The sequence below is a fragment of the Amphibalanus amphitrite genome, unplaced genomic scaffold (assembly GCF_019059575.1).
Source record: "Amphibalanus amphitrite isolate SeventyFive unplaced genomic scaffold, NRLGWU_Aamphi_draft 000156F_arrow, whole genome shotgun sequence".
Lineage (NCBI taxonomy): Eukaryota > Metazoa > Arthropoda > Thecostraca > Balanomorpha > Balanidae > Amphibalanus > Amphibalanus amphitrite.
The window spans coordinates 814,397-833,880 of record NW_024881651.1 but is presented as its reverse complement, the minus strand read 5'-3'; the positions used below and the strand labels follow the sequence as shown (position 1 = coordinate 833,880).

The 19,484-nt window shown below is 52.5% G+C and overlaps 3 protein-coding genes across 4 annotated transcripts in view; all 3 read left to right on the top strand.

Moving 5' to 3' along the window:
• The first annotated feature begins 1,112 nt into the window (after positions 1–1,112).
• Positions 1,113–9,087, top strand: LOC122383153 (fructose-1,6-bisphosphatase isozyme 2-like). The gene is made up of 5 exons (XM_043369315.1): positions 1,113–2,010; positions 4,378–4,522; positions 5,108–5,245; positions 7,707–7,865; positions 8,741–9,087. Exons 1-5 carry the CDS (start codon positions 1,844–1,846, stop codon positions 8,879–8,881), a joined length of 750 nt encoding a protein of 249 aa, XP_043225250.1. The 5' UTR covers positions 1,113–1,843; the 3' UTR covers positions 8,882–9,087.
• Positions 9,088–9,799: 712 nt separating this feature from the next.
• On the top strand, positions 9,800–11,825 carry LOC122383135. The gene has a single exon (XM_043369285.1). It carries the CDS (start codon positions 9,800–9,802, stop codon positions 11,357–11,359), a length of 1,560 nt encoding a protein of 519 aa, XP_043225220.1. The 3' UTR covers positions 11,360–11,825.
• Positions 11,826–13,685: 1,860 nt separating this feature from the next.
• The window catches only part of LOC122383154 (high affinity cAMP-specific and IBMX-insensitive 3',5'-cyclic phosphodiesterase 8A-like), a 74,453-nt gene continuing 68,654 nt past the window's right edge, over positions 13,686–19,484 (top strand). The window contains exon 1 of one of the 2 annotated variants that reach the window (XM_043369318.1): positions 13,686–13,971. In XM_043369318.1, the coding sequence (XP_043225253.1) occupies positions 13,887–13,971 (85 nt within the window). In that variant the 5' untranslated portion in view covers positions 13,686–13,886. The remainder of the gene's footprint in view (positions 13,972–19,484) is intronic. The other variant, XM_043369316.1, reaches the window with a different exon arrangement.

Sequence of the window (19,484 nt, the reverse complement as noted above, 5' to 3'; positions counted from 1 at the left end):
CAAAGGAGATGCTAGCCAACGACATTGACTGGAAGTTCAACACTCCAGGAGCGTCTCATCATGGTGGAGCCTGGGAACGAATGATTAGAACAGTTAGACGGATTCTGGACACGATGCTCCACGCGAAAACACTGAAGAATGAGACGCTGCAAACGTTCCTGTGTGAAGCCGAGGCGATAGTGAACAGCCGGCCTCTGGTCTCGCCATCGAGTGACCCCCTCGACGCTCCGCCCCTCACTCCAAACGACATACTCTTACTCGGGGCCAGTTCCGGAACGACACCCTTGAATGTCTTCTCGGCATCTGACAATGACAAACGGAAAATGTGGAAACAGGCGAGCTATATGGCAGATGTGTTCTGGAAGCGCTGGCGTCGAGAGTACGTTCCACTGCTCCAGCAGCGGTCCACCAGCACCGCTACGGCCAGGCAAAACCTGGCTGTGGGCGATTTGGTATTGATGGCTGACGACAGTGTGCCACGGGGCCAATGGCCCATCGGTAGGGTCGAGTCAGTCAAGATGTCAAAAGACGGCTTAGTGAGATCGGTGACTCTGAACATCAGAGGTGTTACAGTGCAACGTCCGATTACCAAACTTGTGAAAATGTAATAAGTGTTGTGTATGACTACTGTGTATGTCATGTCGTAGGTACCTTGCGAATGTAAATGTTGAAAGAGTTCTTTCAAGGGGAGGGTGTTGAATATTCTACCGAGAGCGCTCCCGGAAATGATCACGCGAGCGAAGTGTTTTAATTGTTGTAAATATTTTGATTGAAGAAAGGTCAAGGTTTTAGTTAGTTAGTAAGGAGGACATAAACTTCGTAACGGGGAAAATATTAAGGAAATAGCAAATGTGAAACATTTAAGCGAAATATTCATATAATGTAGACAGTGCATAATACGATAAGGAATTGCTGGTGACCACGATTGAAACGGTAATGTTTTGCGTTAAGATACCGCCTATGAGTGTGTCACTCAAGCAATAAACCCCGTAGAAGATGTCCTTTCTTTCTCTATGACTCAAGAAGACTCCGACTACAAGAAAATATAAAGAAACTATATATTTATAATTAACGGTACCAGAAGATCCCTCCAGGGAATTAACAGCTAGTAAGTCGAAAAGTTGATCGAGTGAAAGCTCACGTATATGGGGGGGGGGGGGGGGCGAGGACGCACTCTATAAGACTGTGTCAGCACATCCGAAAATGCCCACATGGGTCCCAGAATACTTTGCCGAGGGTGATCCATTTATTTTGCGTTTTGTACGTGCATTAGAAAGGTCGACCGATTCCATTACAATCTTCTTGAACTCAAATGTGCAAAGAAAAAAATCACGATTTCATTGTAAGGCATTCATAAATATGTGAGGCTTGGCGCCATGCATATGCTGTGGCATTGCTCTACAATTTTTTTGTCAAGCAATTTTGCCTGATTAAGAACGCCTTGCGCCCGGCGTGCGTCTTGCTTCACAGCTCGCAGCTTCCAGTGGCTCGATTAACACGTGGGCCAAACTGTAATAATGCCTAGTACGGATGTAGTTGTGATCATTTTCGTGTATGCCACCTCGCGCTGGGACACTTGCGTGGCTTTTTGCGGCTTTTGTTCGAGACATCACTGACGTTCATGCGATGTTGCTTGTCAGTGTTGGGAAGTAGTTTTCGAGCACGAGTTTGGAAAATATCAGAATGGTTAAATTCGTTACGGAGACCTAAAGAGGATGTTGTATGCTAATTGGGAGGCGATATCCATACTTGTCAACAGTCAACGCTATCTACCAGATTTAAATGAATGAGATTCACTGGTCATCTAGTATAGCTCAGTAAATAGCTCGCTGATACTGAGGAAATGTACTTGTACTGGTGGCATTCTAACGTCGAACTGATAACATCTGTTGTTAAATTTCAGGTTGAGGACAAGTGCCAGGGGAAGTACATCGTGTGTTTCGATCCGCTGGATGGCTCGTCCAACATCGACTGCCTGGTCTCCATCGGATCTATCTTCGGCATCTACAAGTAAGACAGGCGTTTGTTTTTGCCGGGGTTTAGAGGTTCTTTGATCGCGTTGCATCCACTGTGCGTCTAGCTACAGGTGTAAAGACGACTGTGGCGTACACCTCTAAACCCGAAGATGTTGAAATTGTTTGAAAATGTATTTATTGTGGGTTTTATACTTGTTCCTTTCACTCTCTTGTACCACGGAATCGTAGCGGGATCATTCCATGATGAGTTATTTCTTTTCACCTTTACCCGACATCCGAACCCCTGCAGTCATACCTATGCATCAATCGAACACATTAGTTGTAGTTAGGCTGCGTTTTGGGAGCAAAAGAACCATAACCATTGGATGTCGGATCATCGTGCTTACCGTGCCGTTGTTGTGGAAACGCTTAGGAATGTACGAAATGGGGGCTGTTCGTCATATCGTATCGAACAGCTGAGCCCAATTAAACAACAGTGGCACAGTCGGTCTATCATGCCCCTTGCCAATCGCTGGGGAGCCGGGCCGTTCGGAACGGATGACATCAGACTGGCGGCGCGCTGTCTATCGTTGTCATCTGTGCGCCGTGTGGCGGCTGCCGACCACTGCATATTGCGCGCCAGCTGGCCCGCAGCCTGTGTCGGTGAGCATACCTAGACAGCGGTGGAGCGCCGCCGGGGTGGGCGGCGGAGCCGGGCCGAGAAAGCGCCGGTCGGCCGGCGGTGGCCGAGCTACCCGGCACCGGTGGTATGTGAACTTTGGGCCGGCCTAGCGCCGGAGATCCAGCCACTGACACCACCCCCGGCGGAGCGGCTGTTAAACAGCGCTCCGGTTGCGCAACACGGCTGATGAGTGATGAAACAAGGCAGCGATATCCCTACAAACGTCAACATTTCCCTGGTCTGTCGTCATGGATCCAGTGTTTATTTATAACTTATTTTTCGAAGGATAGTGCGTATCGCGCTGAAGCCTGAACGGGACCGAGTTCATTACGTCTGCCCCTTCCGCTGGAGAGCGGCTGTTTTTCGTCCCTGTCCGTTTCTAGTGCCGTCCGCGCCGCGCTTGGCCGCCTCACACTCCCCGTTCCGCCGGCCAGTCCAACGCCGGTTAATGGTCCCTGGAATACGGGAGGGCCTGCCGGCGGGGCGGCGCATGCGGCATGGAACGCCTGTCGCAATCGTTTCTGGTCGGACTGGCTGGTGAGCGGCGGGGGATGGGATATTGGCCAGACAGGCTGGCCGTCATCATGACACGCTCGCCTGCAGAGGCGGCGATGAGTGTACTGAATGGGAAGGTCAATAGTGAGCGAGGGCGAGATTGGTTGAGCTCAAAGCTATAAATTTATACTAGTTATAGTGACAAGAGTAGTCTTTGTAAAGGGATTATCCTGGAACTATAGAGCAGCATAAATTTTATACCTAAAATGCCATTGCATACACTTTTGTAAAGTTTAAGTACCGACCCTCTGTAGTGAAAAGGTACAGGTAGTTATTTTGTTGGCCGCCTGGAGCGTTTCCAGATGTCATCCTCGACATTGACCGGATGCACATATCGCCACGCTAGCAGTGGCCTGGACTTTGAGTTCGGAAGTCCTCCCAGTTGTTATCTCTCCTCACTTTTTCCTTCCGACCCTTGAGCTAGTGGAGAACGGACTTTCGTGAACCATGGTTCCAGCTAAAAACAACGTAAACAAGCGTGACCTACATAAGCAGTGTATCGGAGGCTGAGCACCACAAGAGCCGCGGAGGGCAATGCTCTTTGTCGCCATGTTTGGGTTTAAGTAGCCGGGTTTTCCGAGCACCACGGCTTGTGATTGTGAAACTCACGTTATGTCTACTGTTACTTCATGATCGCATCAAGGCCCTGGCGTTTGATTTTCGAGGCCCCCTGATAGGAACGGCCTGCCGTGAATTGTGACAAAGCATCGCTCATTTGAAGTGAATAGGATGTAGGTTATGTTCTTCAAGGATGCTTGAGAAGACTATCCCTCCTTTTTACGAGCAAAATATTTGCTTCAAAACTCGACTGTTCGGAATTTCCTGTTTGAACCCCAGTGGTCAAGTGGCCCGTTTTCCAATCCCGGAGACTGGTTTCGTTTCTGTTCTGCCGGTCTGACCATGCCTTCTTGCTCCCTATCTGACCCTGTCCCCACTCCCCGGCGCCCGTCACTACCGGCCTGACCCTGCCCCCTCTTACCCCACAGGCGGACCACCGACGGCGCTCCGACCGTGGGCGACACGCTGATCCCCTCCCCTCGCCACCGGTCTGACCACCCCTCGCCACCGGTCTGACCCTGCCTTTACCGCCTCACAGACGGACGTCAGACGGTCCTTCGACCGTGGACGACACGCTGATGCCCTGACCCTAACCTGACCCCAATCTGACCTCCCCTTACCCCACAGGCGGACCACGGACGGCGCTCCTACCGTGGGCGACACGCTGCAGGCGGGCCGCCACCTGGTGGCCGCCGGATACGCTCTCTACGGTAGCGCCACCATGATGGTGCTCAGCACCGGACAGGGAGTCAACGGATTCATGCTCGACCCGGTATGACGGACGGGCGGAGGTTGGGGGACGGGGAGGTGAGGGATGGGGGAGACGAAAGGCTGCGGAGTGGGCAGGGAAAGGGTGGGATGAGAGGGAGGGTTCGGTCAGATTTAGGGGACATTGTGATTTGTGGGGGACGCTATGGAACACACATTGTCAAAAAAAATCACCGTATGTGATCAGTTATCGGCATACGTGATTAGACATTACACAGGTTTTTACTCACTTGTGTTACGAACGTCGTTTTGTTTGTTGTACGTCGCTGATTAGACAAATCTACGGGAAAAGTATGCATCATATAAACTTAAGCACTTGAATAGCGTGTATTTTGCGAGCTTTTTGCTCCTAGCTCTAGTTTGTTATTCCACCTGTATGCTCTTGCTTCTCAGCACGTACAGAACTGCGTTGTTAACTCACGTTGAACTATAGAACTACGCATAGAATTACGTTGTTAACTCACAAAGGTGGTTGGAGTGAAATGCGAGTTATTAAACCAGTGAGGATTGTTACATTTGGCTAGTGTTTCTTTTCCTCCAAGACCAGGCTGACTGACCCCGTCCCCGTACCCGTCAATCTCTGCGACAGGCCATCGGTGAGTTCGTGCTGACCGACCCCAACATGCGGATCAAGCCCCGCGGCAAGATCTACAGCTTGAACGAGGGCTACGCCAACAAGTGGGACGACGCCATCCGCGAGTACGTCAACAGCAAGAAGCAGGGACCGGTGAGTGAGTCCTCCTGTCCGGGGGATGGTAATAGATGGGGGGGGGAAGTAGATCATAGGAAGAAGACAGTGTCACCCGCGCCAAGACTGGGCGATCTTGACGCAGGTGGTACAGTCGTGTACAGGTTGATGGTCCGCTACTCTTTATCTACCGGGTTCCTATGGCTCAGCATTGGCAGCAGCCGCCTGGTACCGGTATGCTGTGCCGCATGACCCGAGAGTGAAGCGGCACAGCCTACCCACACTGTATGACACCGGCTCGGGTCGCCTGGTAGACCGGACGCTGCGTTACACCGGCTGGGGGGAGGAGGGGGGGGGGTAAGGGTCAGGCCTGTCGATTTGGCTCGGCTCGGTGGAGAGGCGGGCTGGAGTGTGGTGTGGGGCGGGGGTGATGTGGGGAGGGAGTGAGCGGACCTGGGGCTGGGTGTGTGTGGTCACTTGTCGCATAGAACGATCGTAATCCACCCTCCAAAAATTCGCTTTAGAGATATTCACAAAACCCAGGGGGGTCCAAACACCCATCTCCCAAATGGGGTGCGGAAGGACAAGTAAGGGTCCACGGTCTCCTCATGAATTGCAGCAAAGAAAGAAAACAGACCTGTCACCAAATAATCTTTCTGAAGAGTGGACTAATGGCAAAGCCTCCCACACAGAAATAAACATCCAGCACGCGATGCGTCTCGAACCGGGCCTCTCACTACCGGTCAGTTTGACAGTCTAGCACTCCTACGCCGAGCTACACCGGATGGTGGCCGCGTCCGGGTCAAAGTCTGGCCGGGCGGGCGGCGGGGCCGGGAGGTCGGCAGCAAAGTCAATGAATGTTTTTTGTGGTTTCGGTTGCCGGTTGCTTTAGCTTGGTGGAATGATGATGGATCATTAACAAAACTTTCGACGTGGAGTCCCGGTTCGAGCCTCATCGGGGCTCCGGATACTTTTCCGAGTTAGGATCTGGTTTGATTTTAGTGGTTGCGAGCCATTTATACGGTTTTATACCTAGGCATGTCAATTGTCGATTGATTGATTGATTCATTCGTTCGTTCATTTAATACATGTCGACATTTAGCATACGAATTGACATCCAGGATCAATCTACCAGTTTCATAAACGTATTGCCTAAATATCATGCATATATGTGGCACAAGACCTATGGTTGCCTCGATACCGTGCCAAATCACGTTTTGCACAATGCACAAGTAAAATAAATTATGTATATTCGCTGGGTCTTCCGTGCATTGCGCTTAGCAAAAACAGGGATGCAATTGTTAAGCGACGCAAAATGTGCAATGCAGCAAGTGACGACACACACCCGCCCAGCCCCCATGGTCCACCAACACGCCCCACACCACTCGCCCAGCCCACGCCAACCACCGAGACGAGCCCCTCCCCCCGCGCTGGTCTGACGCAACAGCTGGTCTACAAAGCGATCCACCCGGCGACCCGAGCCGATGTCAAACGGCGTGGGTAGACTGTGCCGCTTCACTCTCGGGTCATGCGGCACAGCCTACCGGTACCAGGCGGCTGCTGCCAATGCTGAGCCATAGGAACCCGGTGGATAAAGAGTAGCGGACCATCAACCTGTACACGACTGTACTCTGTCCACTGGCTATTGGTTGTCTCCCTTGCCTCGAATGGCGAGCGTCCTTCTACCATCCGCCAGCTATCTCCCTCGCAGTCCACCACACGCAGTGCTCAAACAGCGACGGTTCCCTTTCTGCCTTAAGCTTCGTTAGTTTCCAAAACAGCTTAGTGTTCCTGCCTATCGATTTATACACAGCACCTAGCTAGGGGACTGTGTAGGAATGGGACACTTTTTGACAAAACTTGACCTTTCTCCCATACATACTCCGACTCCGTATGCATTACATGGGTCAGTTTCGTTTTATTTCCATGAATGTTGGAAAGGGGTGTTGCATGCTAACGTTTTTATATATGTCATGATGACCAGTCGTTTCTCAGGGACTCTTGCTTTTATGTTTGACGTTATGTTGGCGACCCACGTGCGATAAACACTTTACCTAGCGAGGTAGCGGTGCAGCCGCGGCAACCGCCACACAGTAATCAGTTGTGTCGTGCCGAGCACGTTTTCTATGTCGTGAATTGGGGGACCCGCGACAGTAGCTGGTAAATGGCAGTGGCAGACATGAATGATTTATAAGTAATTACATCCATTTCTTTCCTTTCGTAAACATTGCTTCGTAACGTCGTAAATATTGAGCCTTTGCGTTGTTTTCGTTCCGTTGTCTAGGACGTTACCAAGTGACAATTTTTTTTTTTTTGGGAGGGGGGTCTTATGCTTGATTTAGACAGTGCATAGGTGAATGAGCAAGTTTTTACGCATTTTATTAGGACCAGAAAAAAGGTCTGGGATTATATTCTGGAGCCGGTGCGGATTTCTCTGTAGGTGGACTAGTGTCAGTAGTGCCTCTGTTTGACTTCCTTCCCCCGCCTGTGTATCCATCAGAAGCCGTATGGTGGCCGCTACATCGGCTCGATGGTCGCTGACGTGCACCGCACGCTGAAATACGGCGGTATCTTCATGTACCCAGCCACGGCGGACGCGCCCAAGGGAAAGCTGCGCCTCATGTACGAGTGTAACCCGATGGCCTTCATCATTGAACAGGTGAGCTATGGTGAGGGAGGAAGAATTGGAACGATCGCGCCGCCATTGCTGGGAGGGGGGAGGGGGGTATGAAGGAGGAGAAGGGCGCCCGTGTTTGATTTTTTCGAGAGCTGAGCAAAGGCTGAGGAGACACATAATCGTCATTTCATTTCTCATTTCGCCTACCGTAAGCTCATTGCCAGCCGCCGCGCACGTAGAATGGGACTGTGCGTTAAAACATGCTCGGAAGGAGCGCTTTCGGACATGGCTAGTGGAATGAAGCCGATTGAAAATTTTCGCTCGTGGAACACGTGACTCGGAAGTAGTTACCTAGTGACGGGCGCGGGCGCTCACGTGCAAATTGCCGTTAACTCCAATGCTGTCGGGAACAACGTGCCCCGTTACGACCTAAAAGTATAACTGCCTGCTGGCTAAAAACCCAGACAAATAAGTAAACATTGACATGACAGAGCCAGCCTTAGCAACTGGGCCGCTGCATTGGGGCACACATTGCCCGGCTGGGTGGGTGTCGCCTCCTCATACAGCCACTGGTCACGCGCATCACGCCACGGAGGCGTGATCGAAACTTTCAGTTGGATGTCGTTTCCCATTCACATCGACAAATTCCGGGACACCGCAGCAATAAGGTGTAAAAAACGCCGGATCTCATTTATCAATCACCAACACTGCCAACTGCTCGAGTGGCAGTCTCAGGCATAATTCTCAGCCGAACTCGGCCGGCGACGTTCGGGGAAGCAGTGTCAAACTAGGAAACTCTGTGTATGAGATGCAGTACCCTGTATCAGAATGTCCCGTTTGGCCTCCGTATCCAGCCCCTGTGTGTGTAGATAGACTACCTAATCTACACTCCTTCTGACGTTCTGCTTCGTTCGCAGGCCGGCGGCAAGTCGAGTAACGGCTCGGTGAGCATCCTGGACATCCAGCCGGAGGCGATCCACCAGCGGTCGCCCATCTTCTTGGGCTCCTCAGAGGACGTGGAGGAGGTCCTCGCCTGCATCGCCAAGCACAAGCAGTAGCCGGCCGGGCGGCGAGGCCAGGACGAGGCCAGTCGGGCCGAGACGCGGTGGTTGGGCTCTGTTGGACGGAGGTGGCAAAATGATATTTTGATAACCAGTATATTGTGGATGTTATTCATTCCGATTGTTTTGAATGAATTTATTCTAGAGCACGCTATGACCGTTAGGAATGGAAGTAGAGTTTGAAATACACGGGACTCGCACTATTTGTACTTTTTTCTCTGAATCTTATGAAAATCTCATGGTTTCACTGAGTGGTGTGTCAAATTGAATGAACCAGAGGCCTCTTGCACCAAAATCCTCTTGCACCAATGCTTGGATTATTTTGCATCTAATACCCAGTCCAAGTCTCAAATGTAACAATTTGCATGCAAAATTTAGCAAGCATATGTAGGATTATGTATTGGGCTATTGCAAACAAATTTACCACCGTTGGATTATATTATTCTGAAAACGGTTTTTCGATTTTACCTAGCTAGGTAGTTTGGTGCCTGGTCTGAAAAAGAACACAATTGCAGTCACCTCTCTTTTCTAGAGGAGGGTGGTAAGACTGAGGTGATGTGGTTGCATGCTATGTGTATGGAATTTTCGATCCATTAAATATCCATACTGTACAAAATTGCCATGAATAGTCACAATTCACTTTACCATTAAAGGATATATCACAGCTTATGAACTTTGACGCATTATAATATCTTTTACATAAGGCCATGTCCACAGCGTCGGTGCCAGTCACTGTGTGTTTTTTGTGCGTTTTTAGGGGGGGGGGGTGTAAGAGCAGTCCATCCACTGCACTGAGGCTAGTAAGGAGGCGGCGGTGTTGTGCGGGTGCGCCCGTGGCCCGGCAACGGAGCTGTGACCCGCGGTCGATGGTGGCCACAGCGGGGGGACCCTCGGCGGCTCCTTCACTCGGCCACCATGTCTCACCACGCGCGGCTGTGTCTGCCGCTGCTGGTGATGGTGATGGTGATAGCGGGCTCTGCCACTGCTCTGACACCACTGGAACGCTTCACCGCCCGTCTGGCCAGCGGTGAACTCCGCCTGCCACCTCAGGCGTACCGGATGAGTGAGCTCGGCGAACACAACGGAACCCTGCCGACCGACCTGGTGCTGGCCACGGTGAACGATGTGCTGGAGCCCTCTTGTCGCCATCTGTGTCTGAGCCGGCCCCACTGCCTGGGTACCGCTTACCGTCCCAGCGACCAGCTGTGTCTGCTGTCTGTCCGCCGGCCGGTACCGGACCGCCTGGAGCCGACCGAGGAGCCGTGGGTGCTGGCGGCGCGCCGGGGCCTGGCCTTTCTCGACGAGCCGTGTGAGAGGGACGAGGACTGTCGGCTGGTCGTACCGTGGTCAGAGTGTCGGGCGGACGTCTGCGTCTGCCGCCACGCCGCTAACCGGACGGCCGAGGACGGGTGCGTGCCGCGCGGCGAGCTGGTGCCGGCGCCCGGCGGTCGGGCCGACGACAGCGCCCTGCTCCGCTCCGAGTCAGCCGTCGACAGCGACACCTGCCGCCAGCTGTGTGAGGAGGAGCCGCGCTGCCTGGCCGTCGAGCTGACCGCCGATAGTTGCCGACTCTTCTCCCAGGGAATCACTGCCTCCACTGGCGACAACAGCTCACAGAGCTGGACGCTGCAGCTGGAGGGCCCGCCCGGCATCCGTCCCGAGGAGCTACTGAACTTCGACGGTACCTGGTTCATCAACACCGTGGCTCCGGCGATGAATTTCACGGCAGCCTCGCGATTCTGCGCCAAACGTGCGGGCATTGTGTGGCCGGGTGGCTCGGAGGATACCTACCGGGGTCTGGTGAGCGCCGGTCATCTGCCTCCGTCGCCGGAAAGTTTCTGGGTCGGTTTGGATGACCTGATTCGCGAGGGAAAGTTCATCCGCAGTGATGGAGAGATGATGTCAGCATCCGACATGCCCTGGGCCGCCAACCAGCCAGACAACGCCGGTGATCTGGAGCACTGTGTCGTGGTGTTCAGCTCGGAGTACCAGCTCAACGATGCCACCTGCGGTCTGTTGCGGCGCTTCGTCTGTCAGGCTCTGGGCGAGAACGTGGCTCTCGGCCGACCGGCGTGGATGTCCACCAACCGCGGCGCGCCTCCGTCCCACGGCACCGACGGCCTTCTGGTGGAAGCTGTCCGAACGTCGACGCTGTTCAAGACCAAAGAGCAGGTGTGGACGGTCGACCTCGGCATGCAGCACCAGGTCATCGGCTTTCTGTACGCCGCACCAATGGCAGAAAATAAAGTCCATAAAAGGAACACCAAGGTGTATGTCAGCTCGGAGCCCCTGCCGAACGACTCGGATGTACTCTGTCGTCACCTCACCGTCCGGCTTCTGCTGGAGTGGATGGCTCGCTACTATGCCTGCGACTTCCCCGTTCAGGGAAGATACCTACACGTCACGAGGAAGGCGGGTCTCCGAGTCCTGATGTCGGAGCTCATGGTTTTTGGCCATCCAATCTATGAAAGCTAAAACGATAGCCGTACGACCTCCAAGTAACCAAGATCCTCCAAGATCCTCCAAGATCGATAACCACATGATGGATACGAATTTTGGTACCGTAGATGTGCAGTTTATTTCCTAGCTTGTTAGCTGGCTTACAAGGACGACCCACGATCCATATTCTTCTCTGGGAATCGTCAGGCTACATTTGGATCGCCACCTCTTCATTGTGTTTCGACTTTTGCATTAGAATTTTGATTGCACTGCCCTTGTAAGTTGTAGCCTGTAGGTAGGTACTGGCTCCGAAGCTCTTCATATTCGATATCTTACTGACGCACCATGAAAAGGTCATGCTGTAATTCGGTTATTGTGTCGACATTTAGGAATCTTCCATTTCGACATGCCTGAATGCCAAATGGTAACACTAGACTGTCGATTGAGCATTGATCACTGAAGCTGAACGTGACTTATTTTAGTTAGATGACGATATATTTTGAAACGCTGCTGTAAAAAAATAAAATAAATAAACGGTGCAGAATGGTGTGCTACCGACGCGACGGTGACCTGAGCGCGGTGGAGGCCAGGTGGTAAGGTTCCACCTTTGACCCAGAGTAGTACGGCCCATCGGATTGGTCGCACCACGGTCCACCAACTTCTGATCTCTGGCTTACCTGGAGCTGCGTGATAGTTTATTTACTGGCGGGCGGCGGCTAAGGTGTCAACGGTGCAAGCTGTTCTGCAACTCGTATTCTTTTAGAAGCCAACCATTGCAACTGTGAATCAAAACGTAACGGCCCGCAGACTGACTGTGCAGCTGAGTTTAATTCAGAGCTGTCATGGTTGAGATTGGCAGGGATGCTGGAGCGGAGGCTTTTCGGGCTTACATATGTCAAACTCGTCAAAGCGATCTTGTTTCGGAAAGGTTGAGTGGCTAGCCTGCCGAAATGGCGCCGTTCTGTGTAAATATCAGCCTGGCCCGGAACGGCGTAATTCAGCGTGAATTCAGTGGGTCTGCTGACGACCACCGGGCTCAGTAGTGCCCGAGCCGCCCGCTGTCGACTGAAGACTGCCGGACTCTACTGTGCTCCAGTCGCGTCCTGTCGTCTGACAACTGCCGGGCTCTACTGTGCTCCAGCTGCTTGCTGTCGTCTGCCGGCGGCCGGCGCCGCTCCGCTGGCCGGCGGCCGGTGCAGGGGCGCGGCCGCCGCCGTCCGGAGCTGGCGCCGATCCCGTCTGCTGACGTTGCTCGTCGGCGGCGCGTCTCGGTGACGTCGGCAGTCGTGACGCGCTGCTGCTCCCCTCCCCCTCCTTCGGGGATGTAGCGCCGTCAGAGGCCCCGCCTCGGTCCGTCCATTAGCCGGGCTGTTGTATTCTGCACTGTTCAATCTTCGACGGTTATGGGCTGGATAAACAAACCCCCCCCCCCCCCCCCCGTCCAGCGCCGTAGCACCGCTGTCACCGGCCGCTTCATGGCTGTCATCCTCCTGGACCGACGCCGCCTGGCACTGTGCGTGAGCGGCCCAGAATTCCGGACGCGGTCCGGGCCGGAGATGTCAGACAGACTCCGGACAGCGGACGGTCCGGCTCCGGACAGTTTAATTTATCCGCTCCAAGGTAAATAGCGCGCTATTCCTACCCGTCGGTCTCGGCTGGAAACCGGGTCAGTGCAGGGCTTCCGGTGCCGTCCGCGGGGGCCGACTGATGTCTGCCGGATTCCACCGGAGCTGTCATGGAGTCTGCCGAGTGTTCACTACTGGGTGCGGCCAATGCTTCTGCCGTCAGTCTGGTCGATGGAATTAAACGGTCTGTCGGTTTGGATCTTCTTGCTGGATCCGTCTTCTATGACTGTCAGTTGCACGGCAACTGTCCGTGATCCATCATCGTGACTTCTGTGCCCGGATTTAGGTAAGGCTCGAATAAACGTTATTTATAAGTAAAATCAAATTGTGTTTTACGAATAGGCATTCCAACAGAACAATGAATGTGATCATATTTGTGTATTGCTTGTTTTTACCTGTCGCGGTGAGGTCTCATGTGTTTCCCTGTCCCCCGCCGAGTGACGTCACTGACGAGTGAGGGGCTCTCCGTCACACCCCACCCGTCCCGGACGCTGCGGACCCCCGCAGCGCCCGCGGCTCTCCACTCGAGAGGAGCCAGTCGGTAAATCACGGCGGTGGTCGAGGAGCGCCGGTGTGTGTGCTCTCCAGATTCGTCGCCTCCTGTCTGTCTGCCCGCGCCGCGTGCGATACGCCTGTGCGTCGCCGGGCGGGTCGTGTCCGTATCGGGTCGTCGATAGCACCCCGCGGCGGCCCACCGACGGCTCGGGTCGGTCGGCGGCGGCCGGGCGCGGGCAGGCAGTGGTCAGCCGACTGCCGGCGAGGTGACACGGGACGAGACCGGGCTGATCGGGCAGACGTCTGCGCGACAGACGGAGCAGTGAGTGTGAGCGCGGAGGTGAGAGGCGTGTGGTACAGGTGGTGAGAAGGATACCCAGTGCGCGGCGCAGGTGGTGAGATGACCCCCGGTGAGCGGCGCAGGTGATTGGGTGGGCGCCATCATGGGCTGCACGGCGAGCGGGCCGGCCGAGGCGCGCCGTCGCCGCTCCTCAGCCAACTCGACCAAACAGGCCAGCGTCACCTTCGGTAAGCGGGCCGCTGCGTCTGGCACCGACGACGGCGCGCACACGCACGGGCGTCCCTCTCCCCCCCCCCCCCCCACCCCGCCCCCAGTGCCACCTTCTCGACCCTGTCCCCCTCCCCTCCCCTCCCATAGCGATCCTGTCACGTCTGCCCTCCCTTACCCCCGAGCAACAGTGGGTTGTCATATTTGCGTTACACTCAAACGTTTTCCTGTGAATCATGTTGCTATGCGTTTGGCTTTTATTGGCTTTCGATTATTCACCCTGCTCATCAAGTTAAAGGGAGACACACCGTTTATACAGTACTCATGCCTTCTTGCTGTTGCCGACAAAATATATAACCATGGGATTGATCAGAAGATGTGCTACGGTAGGTATAGGTCCGCTGAAGGGGAGGGGACGTGCGTTAGCCAGCGGAACTGCTCTGATATGCGATGCGTGCTACTGCGTCCCTCCTCCCCCTCCCCACCTGGGGAGCCCCTGTCGTGCGTTGTGACCATCCCCTCCCCCCGTCCCATACCTCGCACGCGGAGTGAAGCATGCGTGTTATATTGTGCCGTAAAACGCGTGTTGTGTTTCTCTCTCCGTGCCGTCACCTGTAGCTTTAGTTACTCGTTGAGACTGTAGTTAGTAGCTGCCAGAAGTTTCTCGGATTCCGGCGGATCTGACAAGCGGAGATCACTTTCATATGCCCGCAGGTGCTGACTTTCTTCTCATCGATTGGTTCCTGGCCCCTCTATCGATTTATTATAACACCTACTGCGTGTTGTGTTGTGTAAACATCGATATTATTATACGTAAACAGAAAGGAGACACCTACGTAAGTAAACGATGCATCTTGAGTAATCCGAGTCCATGCGTCACATCGCTACTCAACGTGCCGTTAGGAACCACACCCAGAAACCAACCACCACAGTCACCCATCACCTACTCACCACTGACTTAGACAGTATAACATCGGGCAACCTGATATACCGCAGAGCCAGCATCAGTGTCAGCGGGCGTAGGCAACGTTGGCGTCGGCCGAGGCCGTGGTGGGCTGGGCTCCCCTTACTGTGTTTCAGTTTTGAGACACTGCTGGCCACGAGTGGAATAATGTGTGACCGACAGTATCTAAGGTAATAGAGGTGGAGCTCTGTGGCGACAGACTCGCCCGTCTCGTCGCGCTGTTGTGAAGTACTACAGGAGCGGCACGGAGGGAGGGCGTTATCTGTCGCCGGGCCGATACGGCCCCGGCCCGGCCCCACGCGGACGACCACGGCGCCGCGCCCTGGCCGCCGCGCTGACACGCACACACGCAGTCCCCGACGGTCGCTGGCGCCCGACCCGGTCGTGTCAGCACGCAGCCGCCGCTGCTTGTCAGTCGCGCATACAAAAACGAAGGCAGCGAGCTGGCCGAGGGAGAATGAGGCGAATGGCTCTGCCAACGCCGCATTATACACAGCTCGAGTTGCGTGGTGTGCCGGTGTTTTGACGAGCTGCCAGTGTGAATCTTACCTACCGTGTTGTGTTTTGTTGGTAAAACGTCTGATGAGTCGTGTAAATAACATAACAAGTTTGTGCGTCACGCACTGGTGCCGGTCTTTCGATACCGAGCCTTGCGGCACAGCATACCTTCAGGCGCGCGCTACCAGTGCCATCTATGGGCGGTTGCCTGAAGCTATCCAGTGTGAGGCGAACCGGTCATTTCCAGACGCAGTGTGTCGGTGTGGGCGGAGACTCCATGACGAGATTGGCGGCTAATTCTGTCCGCAGTTGGCCAGCCTGTGGTCTGCAACGGCGACTTCTGCGCATCTACACAAATGGTCTCGGGACAGCTCCCAAAATAATTCCATTCGATATTTTTCATTGCTTGCTAACGCAATTTATTACGGATTCACATGTTAAATGATAGAATCAATGTAAGTGTAACAAGATAAACATATTCCATATTGAATACAACTCCTAATGGGCAGAAGCATTATGTCCCGTATCACACCGCTTTGAATGTAAAAGCTCACAGAAACTTTCCATATCCAACAACTATGCTCCTTCCAAATGTCTTTTTGAAAATCGCCTTTATTTTACCAACATCACCGGACTATACTTGGCACAATAGCGAAGTGTGTGATCTCTTGCCACCGGGCGCGAAATTGCTTCCATAGCTTGTGTGCCTTTTAGGTCGCTAATTCATCATCATCATAAATTACTCTCGGGCCGAGAGCCTCATTGTGGCCCGAACGGCCAAGGTCAGGGATGGGAACTTTGACTGCTACGGGGACAGAGGTGAGGGCAGCAGCGACGGAAGCGACAGAGTGTTTGGGAAGTAGGGTGGTGCTGAGTCAGCAGCAGCTGCGACATTATTAGACAATAGAGAGCAGAGCCATCGACGCTCGTATGCATCCCGGTGGCGCACAGGAATCTGGAAGGGCCTTATAAAACGGACGGCCCGCCAGGGGCTCGTCTAGTTTGAGTGGCGAGAGCGATGTAAGCACACGTCACTGACAGCATTGGAGGTAGAATTCGGATATTGAGAGTGCTCAGATGTTCTGAATACTTACAGTTGGCGTTAAACACTTCAAAATAAAACTGAGGAAAGAAAATGATGAAGCTTCAACTATCCGGCTAAGAACGTCCTGACTGTAGCTCAGTAACTTGAATATTATGTGTACCTTGATTGATTGATTATATCTATCGCCGCTTAGAATAAAACCAATCTTTTTTGTCTGAGTTATTAGGAGCCCATATTTCTACAGGCGAGAAACATTTAACATCCAAGGGCACCTTTAGCAGCTAGCCAGAAGCGTCCTGCATGCATCCAAGTACCGATACAGTAGACTGAAATGGCACTTCTCTAACAGGCTTAAAACTTAGTTTTGACCAATCGATAAGGAACACGGATGTGTTGTTTGAGCCACTGTCTCACCCAATTAACGTCCAGTAGAGTCCCTGTCACTTCCAGTTATTGGCTGAGCTATGTTTAGGACTCCAGAGGAAAACGTAAAACGAGAGACCACCGATGTCGATTCGATGTTCGTTTGTCTCAGCTTGTCTGAATGGTGCAAACTGAAAAGATTCACCAAGTTGTCGCTGATAAGTACATATTTTAACACTTATGTATTTATGTACCTATGTACGTACTCTGACTAATCCGATCGGAAAACCCTGGATAAGCGCCAAAGATTTCCATCGTATCATAAACCCACACCGCTGAAAATGACTCGACAAGCTCAGATCACTGGTATCGACGACACAACACCAATGTTATGTTTGATCCAACGTTTACCCCACGGAGTTAGCTCGGAGGCCTCTACCTACTGCCCGACGCGCGACTCTCCCGTCCCCACCTCAGCGTGGTGACATCCCCCTGTACGTGTCCGGAGCCGATCTGTATCGGTCGGCTACCCTAATGATCGGCGCACCCAGTGTCCCCAGAGACCGGACGGGACGATATGCCAGTTAAAGGAAAAGGGTCACCTTTAACATGGGGATTGAAACTGAGATAGCCATCTTGTAGCCCGTGTCCGAAAACCCTCCAGTCTATCTCCTTACGGCCGATTTCGGCTTCCATTCGTAGGTATCGGCAATTTTAAAAGAGGAATGCGTCCTTATCCCAGGAATGCGTCCTTACCCTGTAATACAGCCACCCGCGGCGAGGCTTTGGTTTTTTACCAATCAGCTCCAAGCAGCTCAGCTTTAACCAATCAGCTTATCTGACACAATCCGACGAGTCTGTCTTCTGAGCGCTGATTGGCTTGAGTGTGACGTCATCGCTATGCCATCATACACAGTAGGTGCCGTAGAGAGTATCAACATAGTACCAATATGTTAAATAGTTTTAAATACTTTTTCGCGAATTGTGCACTTCTGGCACCAGTTTTAAAAAGAAAATGAAAAATAATAATGTCAAAATGAAAAACAACGATATCTTCATATTTCACGAAGGTGGCCCTTTTCCTTTAACCCGCGAGTTGCTGGGGGGGGGGGCGTTAAACGCCCCCACTTTTTTCGCCGGGCCATAGCATAAAAACGGCGCGCCGCAGGCGCGCCAAATTTTGGGTACCTGTAGGGAATTGATTGAAGTTTATTGTGACAAAGTTTCAAAAAAATCGGTCGGAAAATTTTTGAGATATCAAGGTTTTAGTGACGTCATGATTTCCGAGTTTTCGACCAAAAACGGCATATGTTCAAAAAATCATATAAAATCACAGAATAGACATAGAGACATGCCGTAAACGCCATTAGACTGCCAATACCATGAACAATCAAATGGCTATCTTCGATTATTGATTATCGTTCCGCATTTTCCATAATCTTGAACTGAATCTTGGCAATTTTTCGTGAATACTTCACGACCATGATACATGCATTTCTTAAATTGAACTTTTTGAGCCAAACACGTACACATATGATAAAATGAATGTCACCATCGTGTTCCACGCCCCAAATTACCTATAAAACATGTGTCACAGGCTGCGAATATCAGTTTTGATTTTCGGGGATATGTGCCTACCCGGTTGACCTGACCTTGACCCTGACCTATGCTTGACTGACCCCTACATGGAGCGGACACTATTGTAGGCCTTATATGATGGATTGTGCACCGTTTTGACAGAGTTTATGACGAGAGGCGCCGATTGTGAAGTCCTGAAGTCCATGCTACTGAAAGCCCGATTTCAGGTGTTTGACCTGACCTTGACCCGACCTGTGACCTCAAAATTCAACTTTAAAGTACTCATCTGAAGCGTCTCGTCGCGCTCTTTCGTTTGCCGCCTCGTGCGTTTCGCTGCGCCTATTGGTTCTCGAGTTACCGGCTGGGGGCGTTTAACGCCCCCCCCCCCCAGCAAACGGTGGGTGGCGAAATACCCCAGCAACTGCCGGGTTAATGTGCAACCCGGCACCGGTCGCAGCTGTAGATTAGGCTAATTCCCCGGCCAAATGAACCAGCCGACCGACGCAATAGTGGCGAACGGCTGTTCTTCGTCTGCGTTGGATGGGAAGCGTAATTACGACTTGCGTCGTATGTGAGACACCATTAAAAGCTCTTGAGATCTAGATGCGTCATTAATTGGTTGAATTATGATGCTACTCCTTGTTATCTACTGACATTTCTCAAGAGTGCAGACAGAGACACATTTTCTTCTGCAGCCTGTCTGCTGTTATCTGCTGCTGTTAAAATAACAGAGCCCCTTCATCGTCAAGTTCACGGCCAGTATGATGGCCTCTAGAGCCATGCTGTCAGGATTCAACAATGACTGCCTTGTGTGAACATCTGAAGACCTTGGTTTTTCTTGCCGCTGCGCGTGGCCATGTTTTCATCCGACCGATCATTGCGAGCTTCGAAAGTGATTGCTACCGATTGGATTCAGTTCAAACTGGGGGATTCCACATCTAAGGGGTGTTCGGCATAGCATGATACATAACTTTGTCTTTAAAGTGTTGGAGTTGGCCTTATCGTGATTTTTGCTTGCATTATCTGAATCCGAAAAAGTGAGATGTTTTTACAAGTTTCCGAACGTCGTTTTGCAGGTTCGTCCT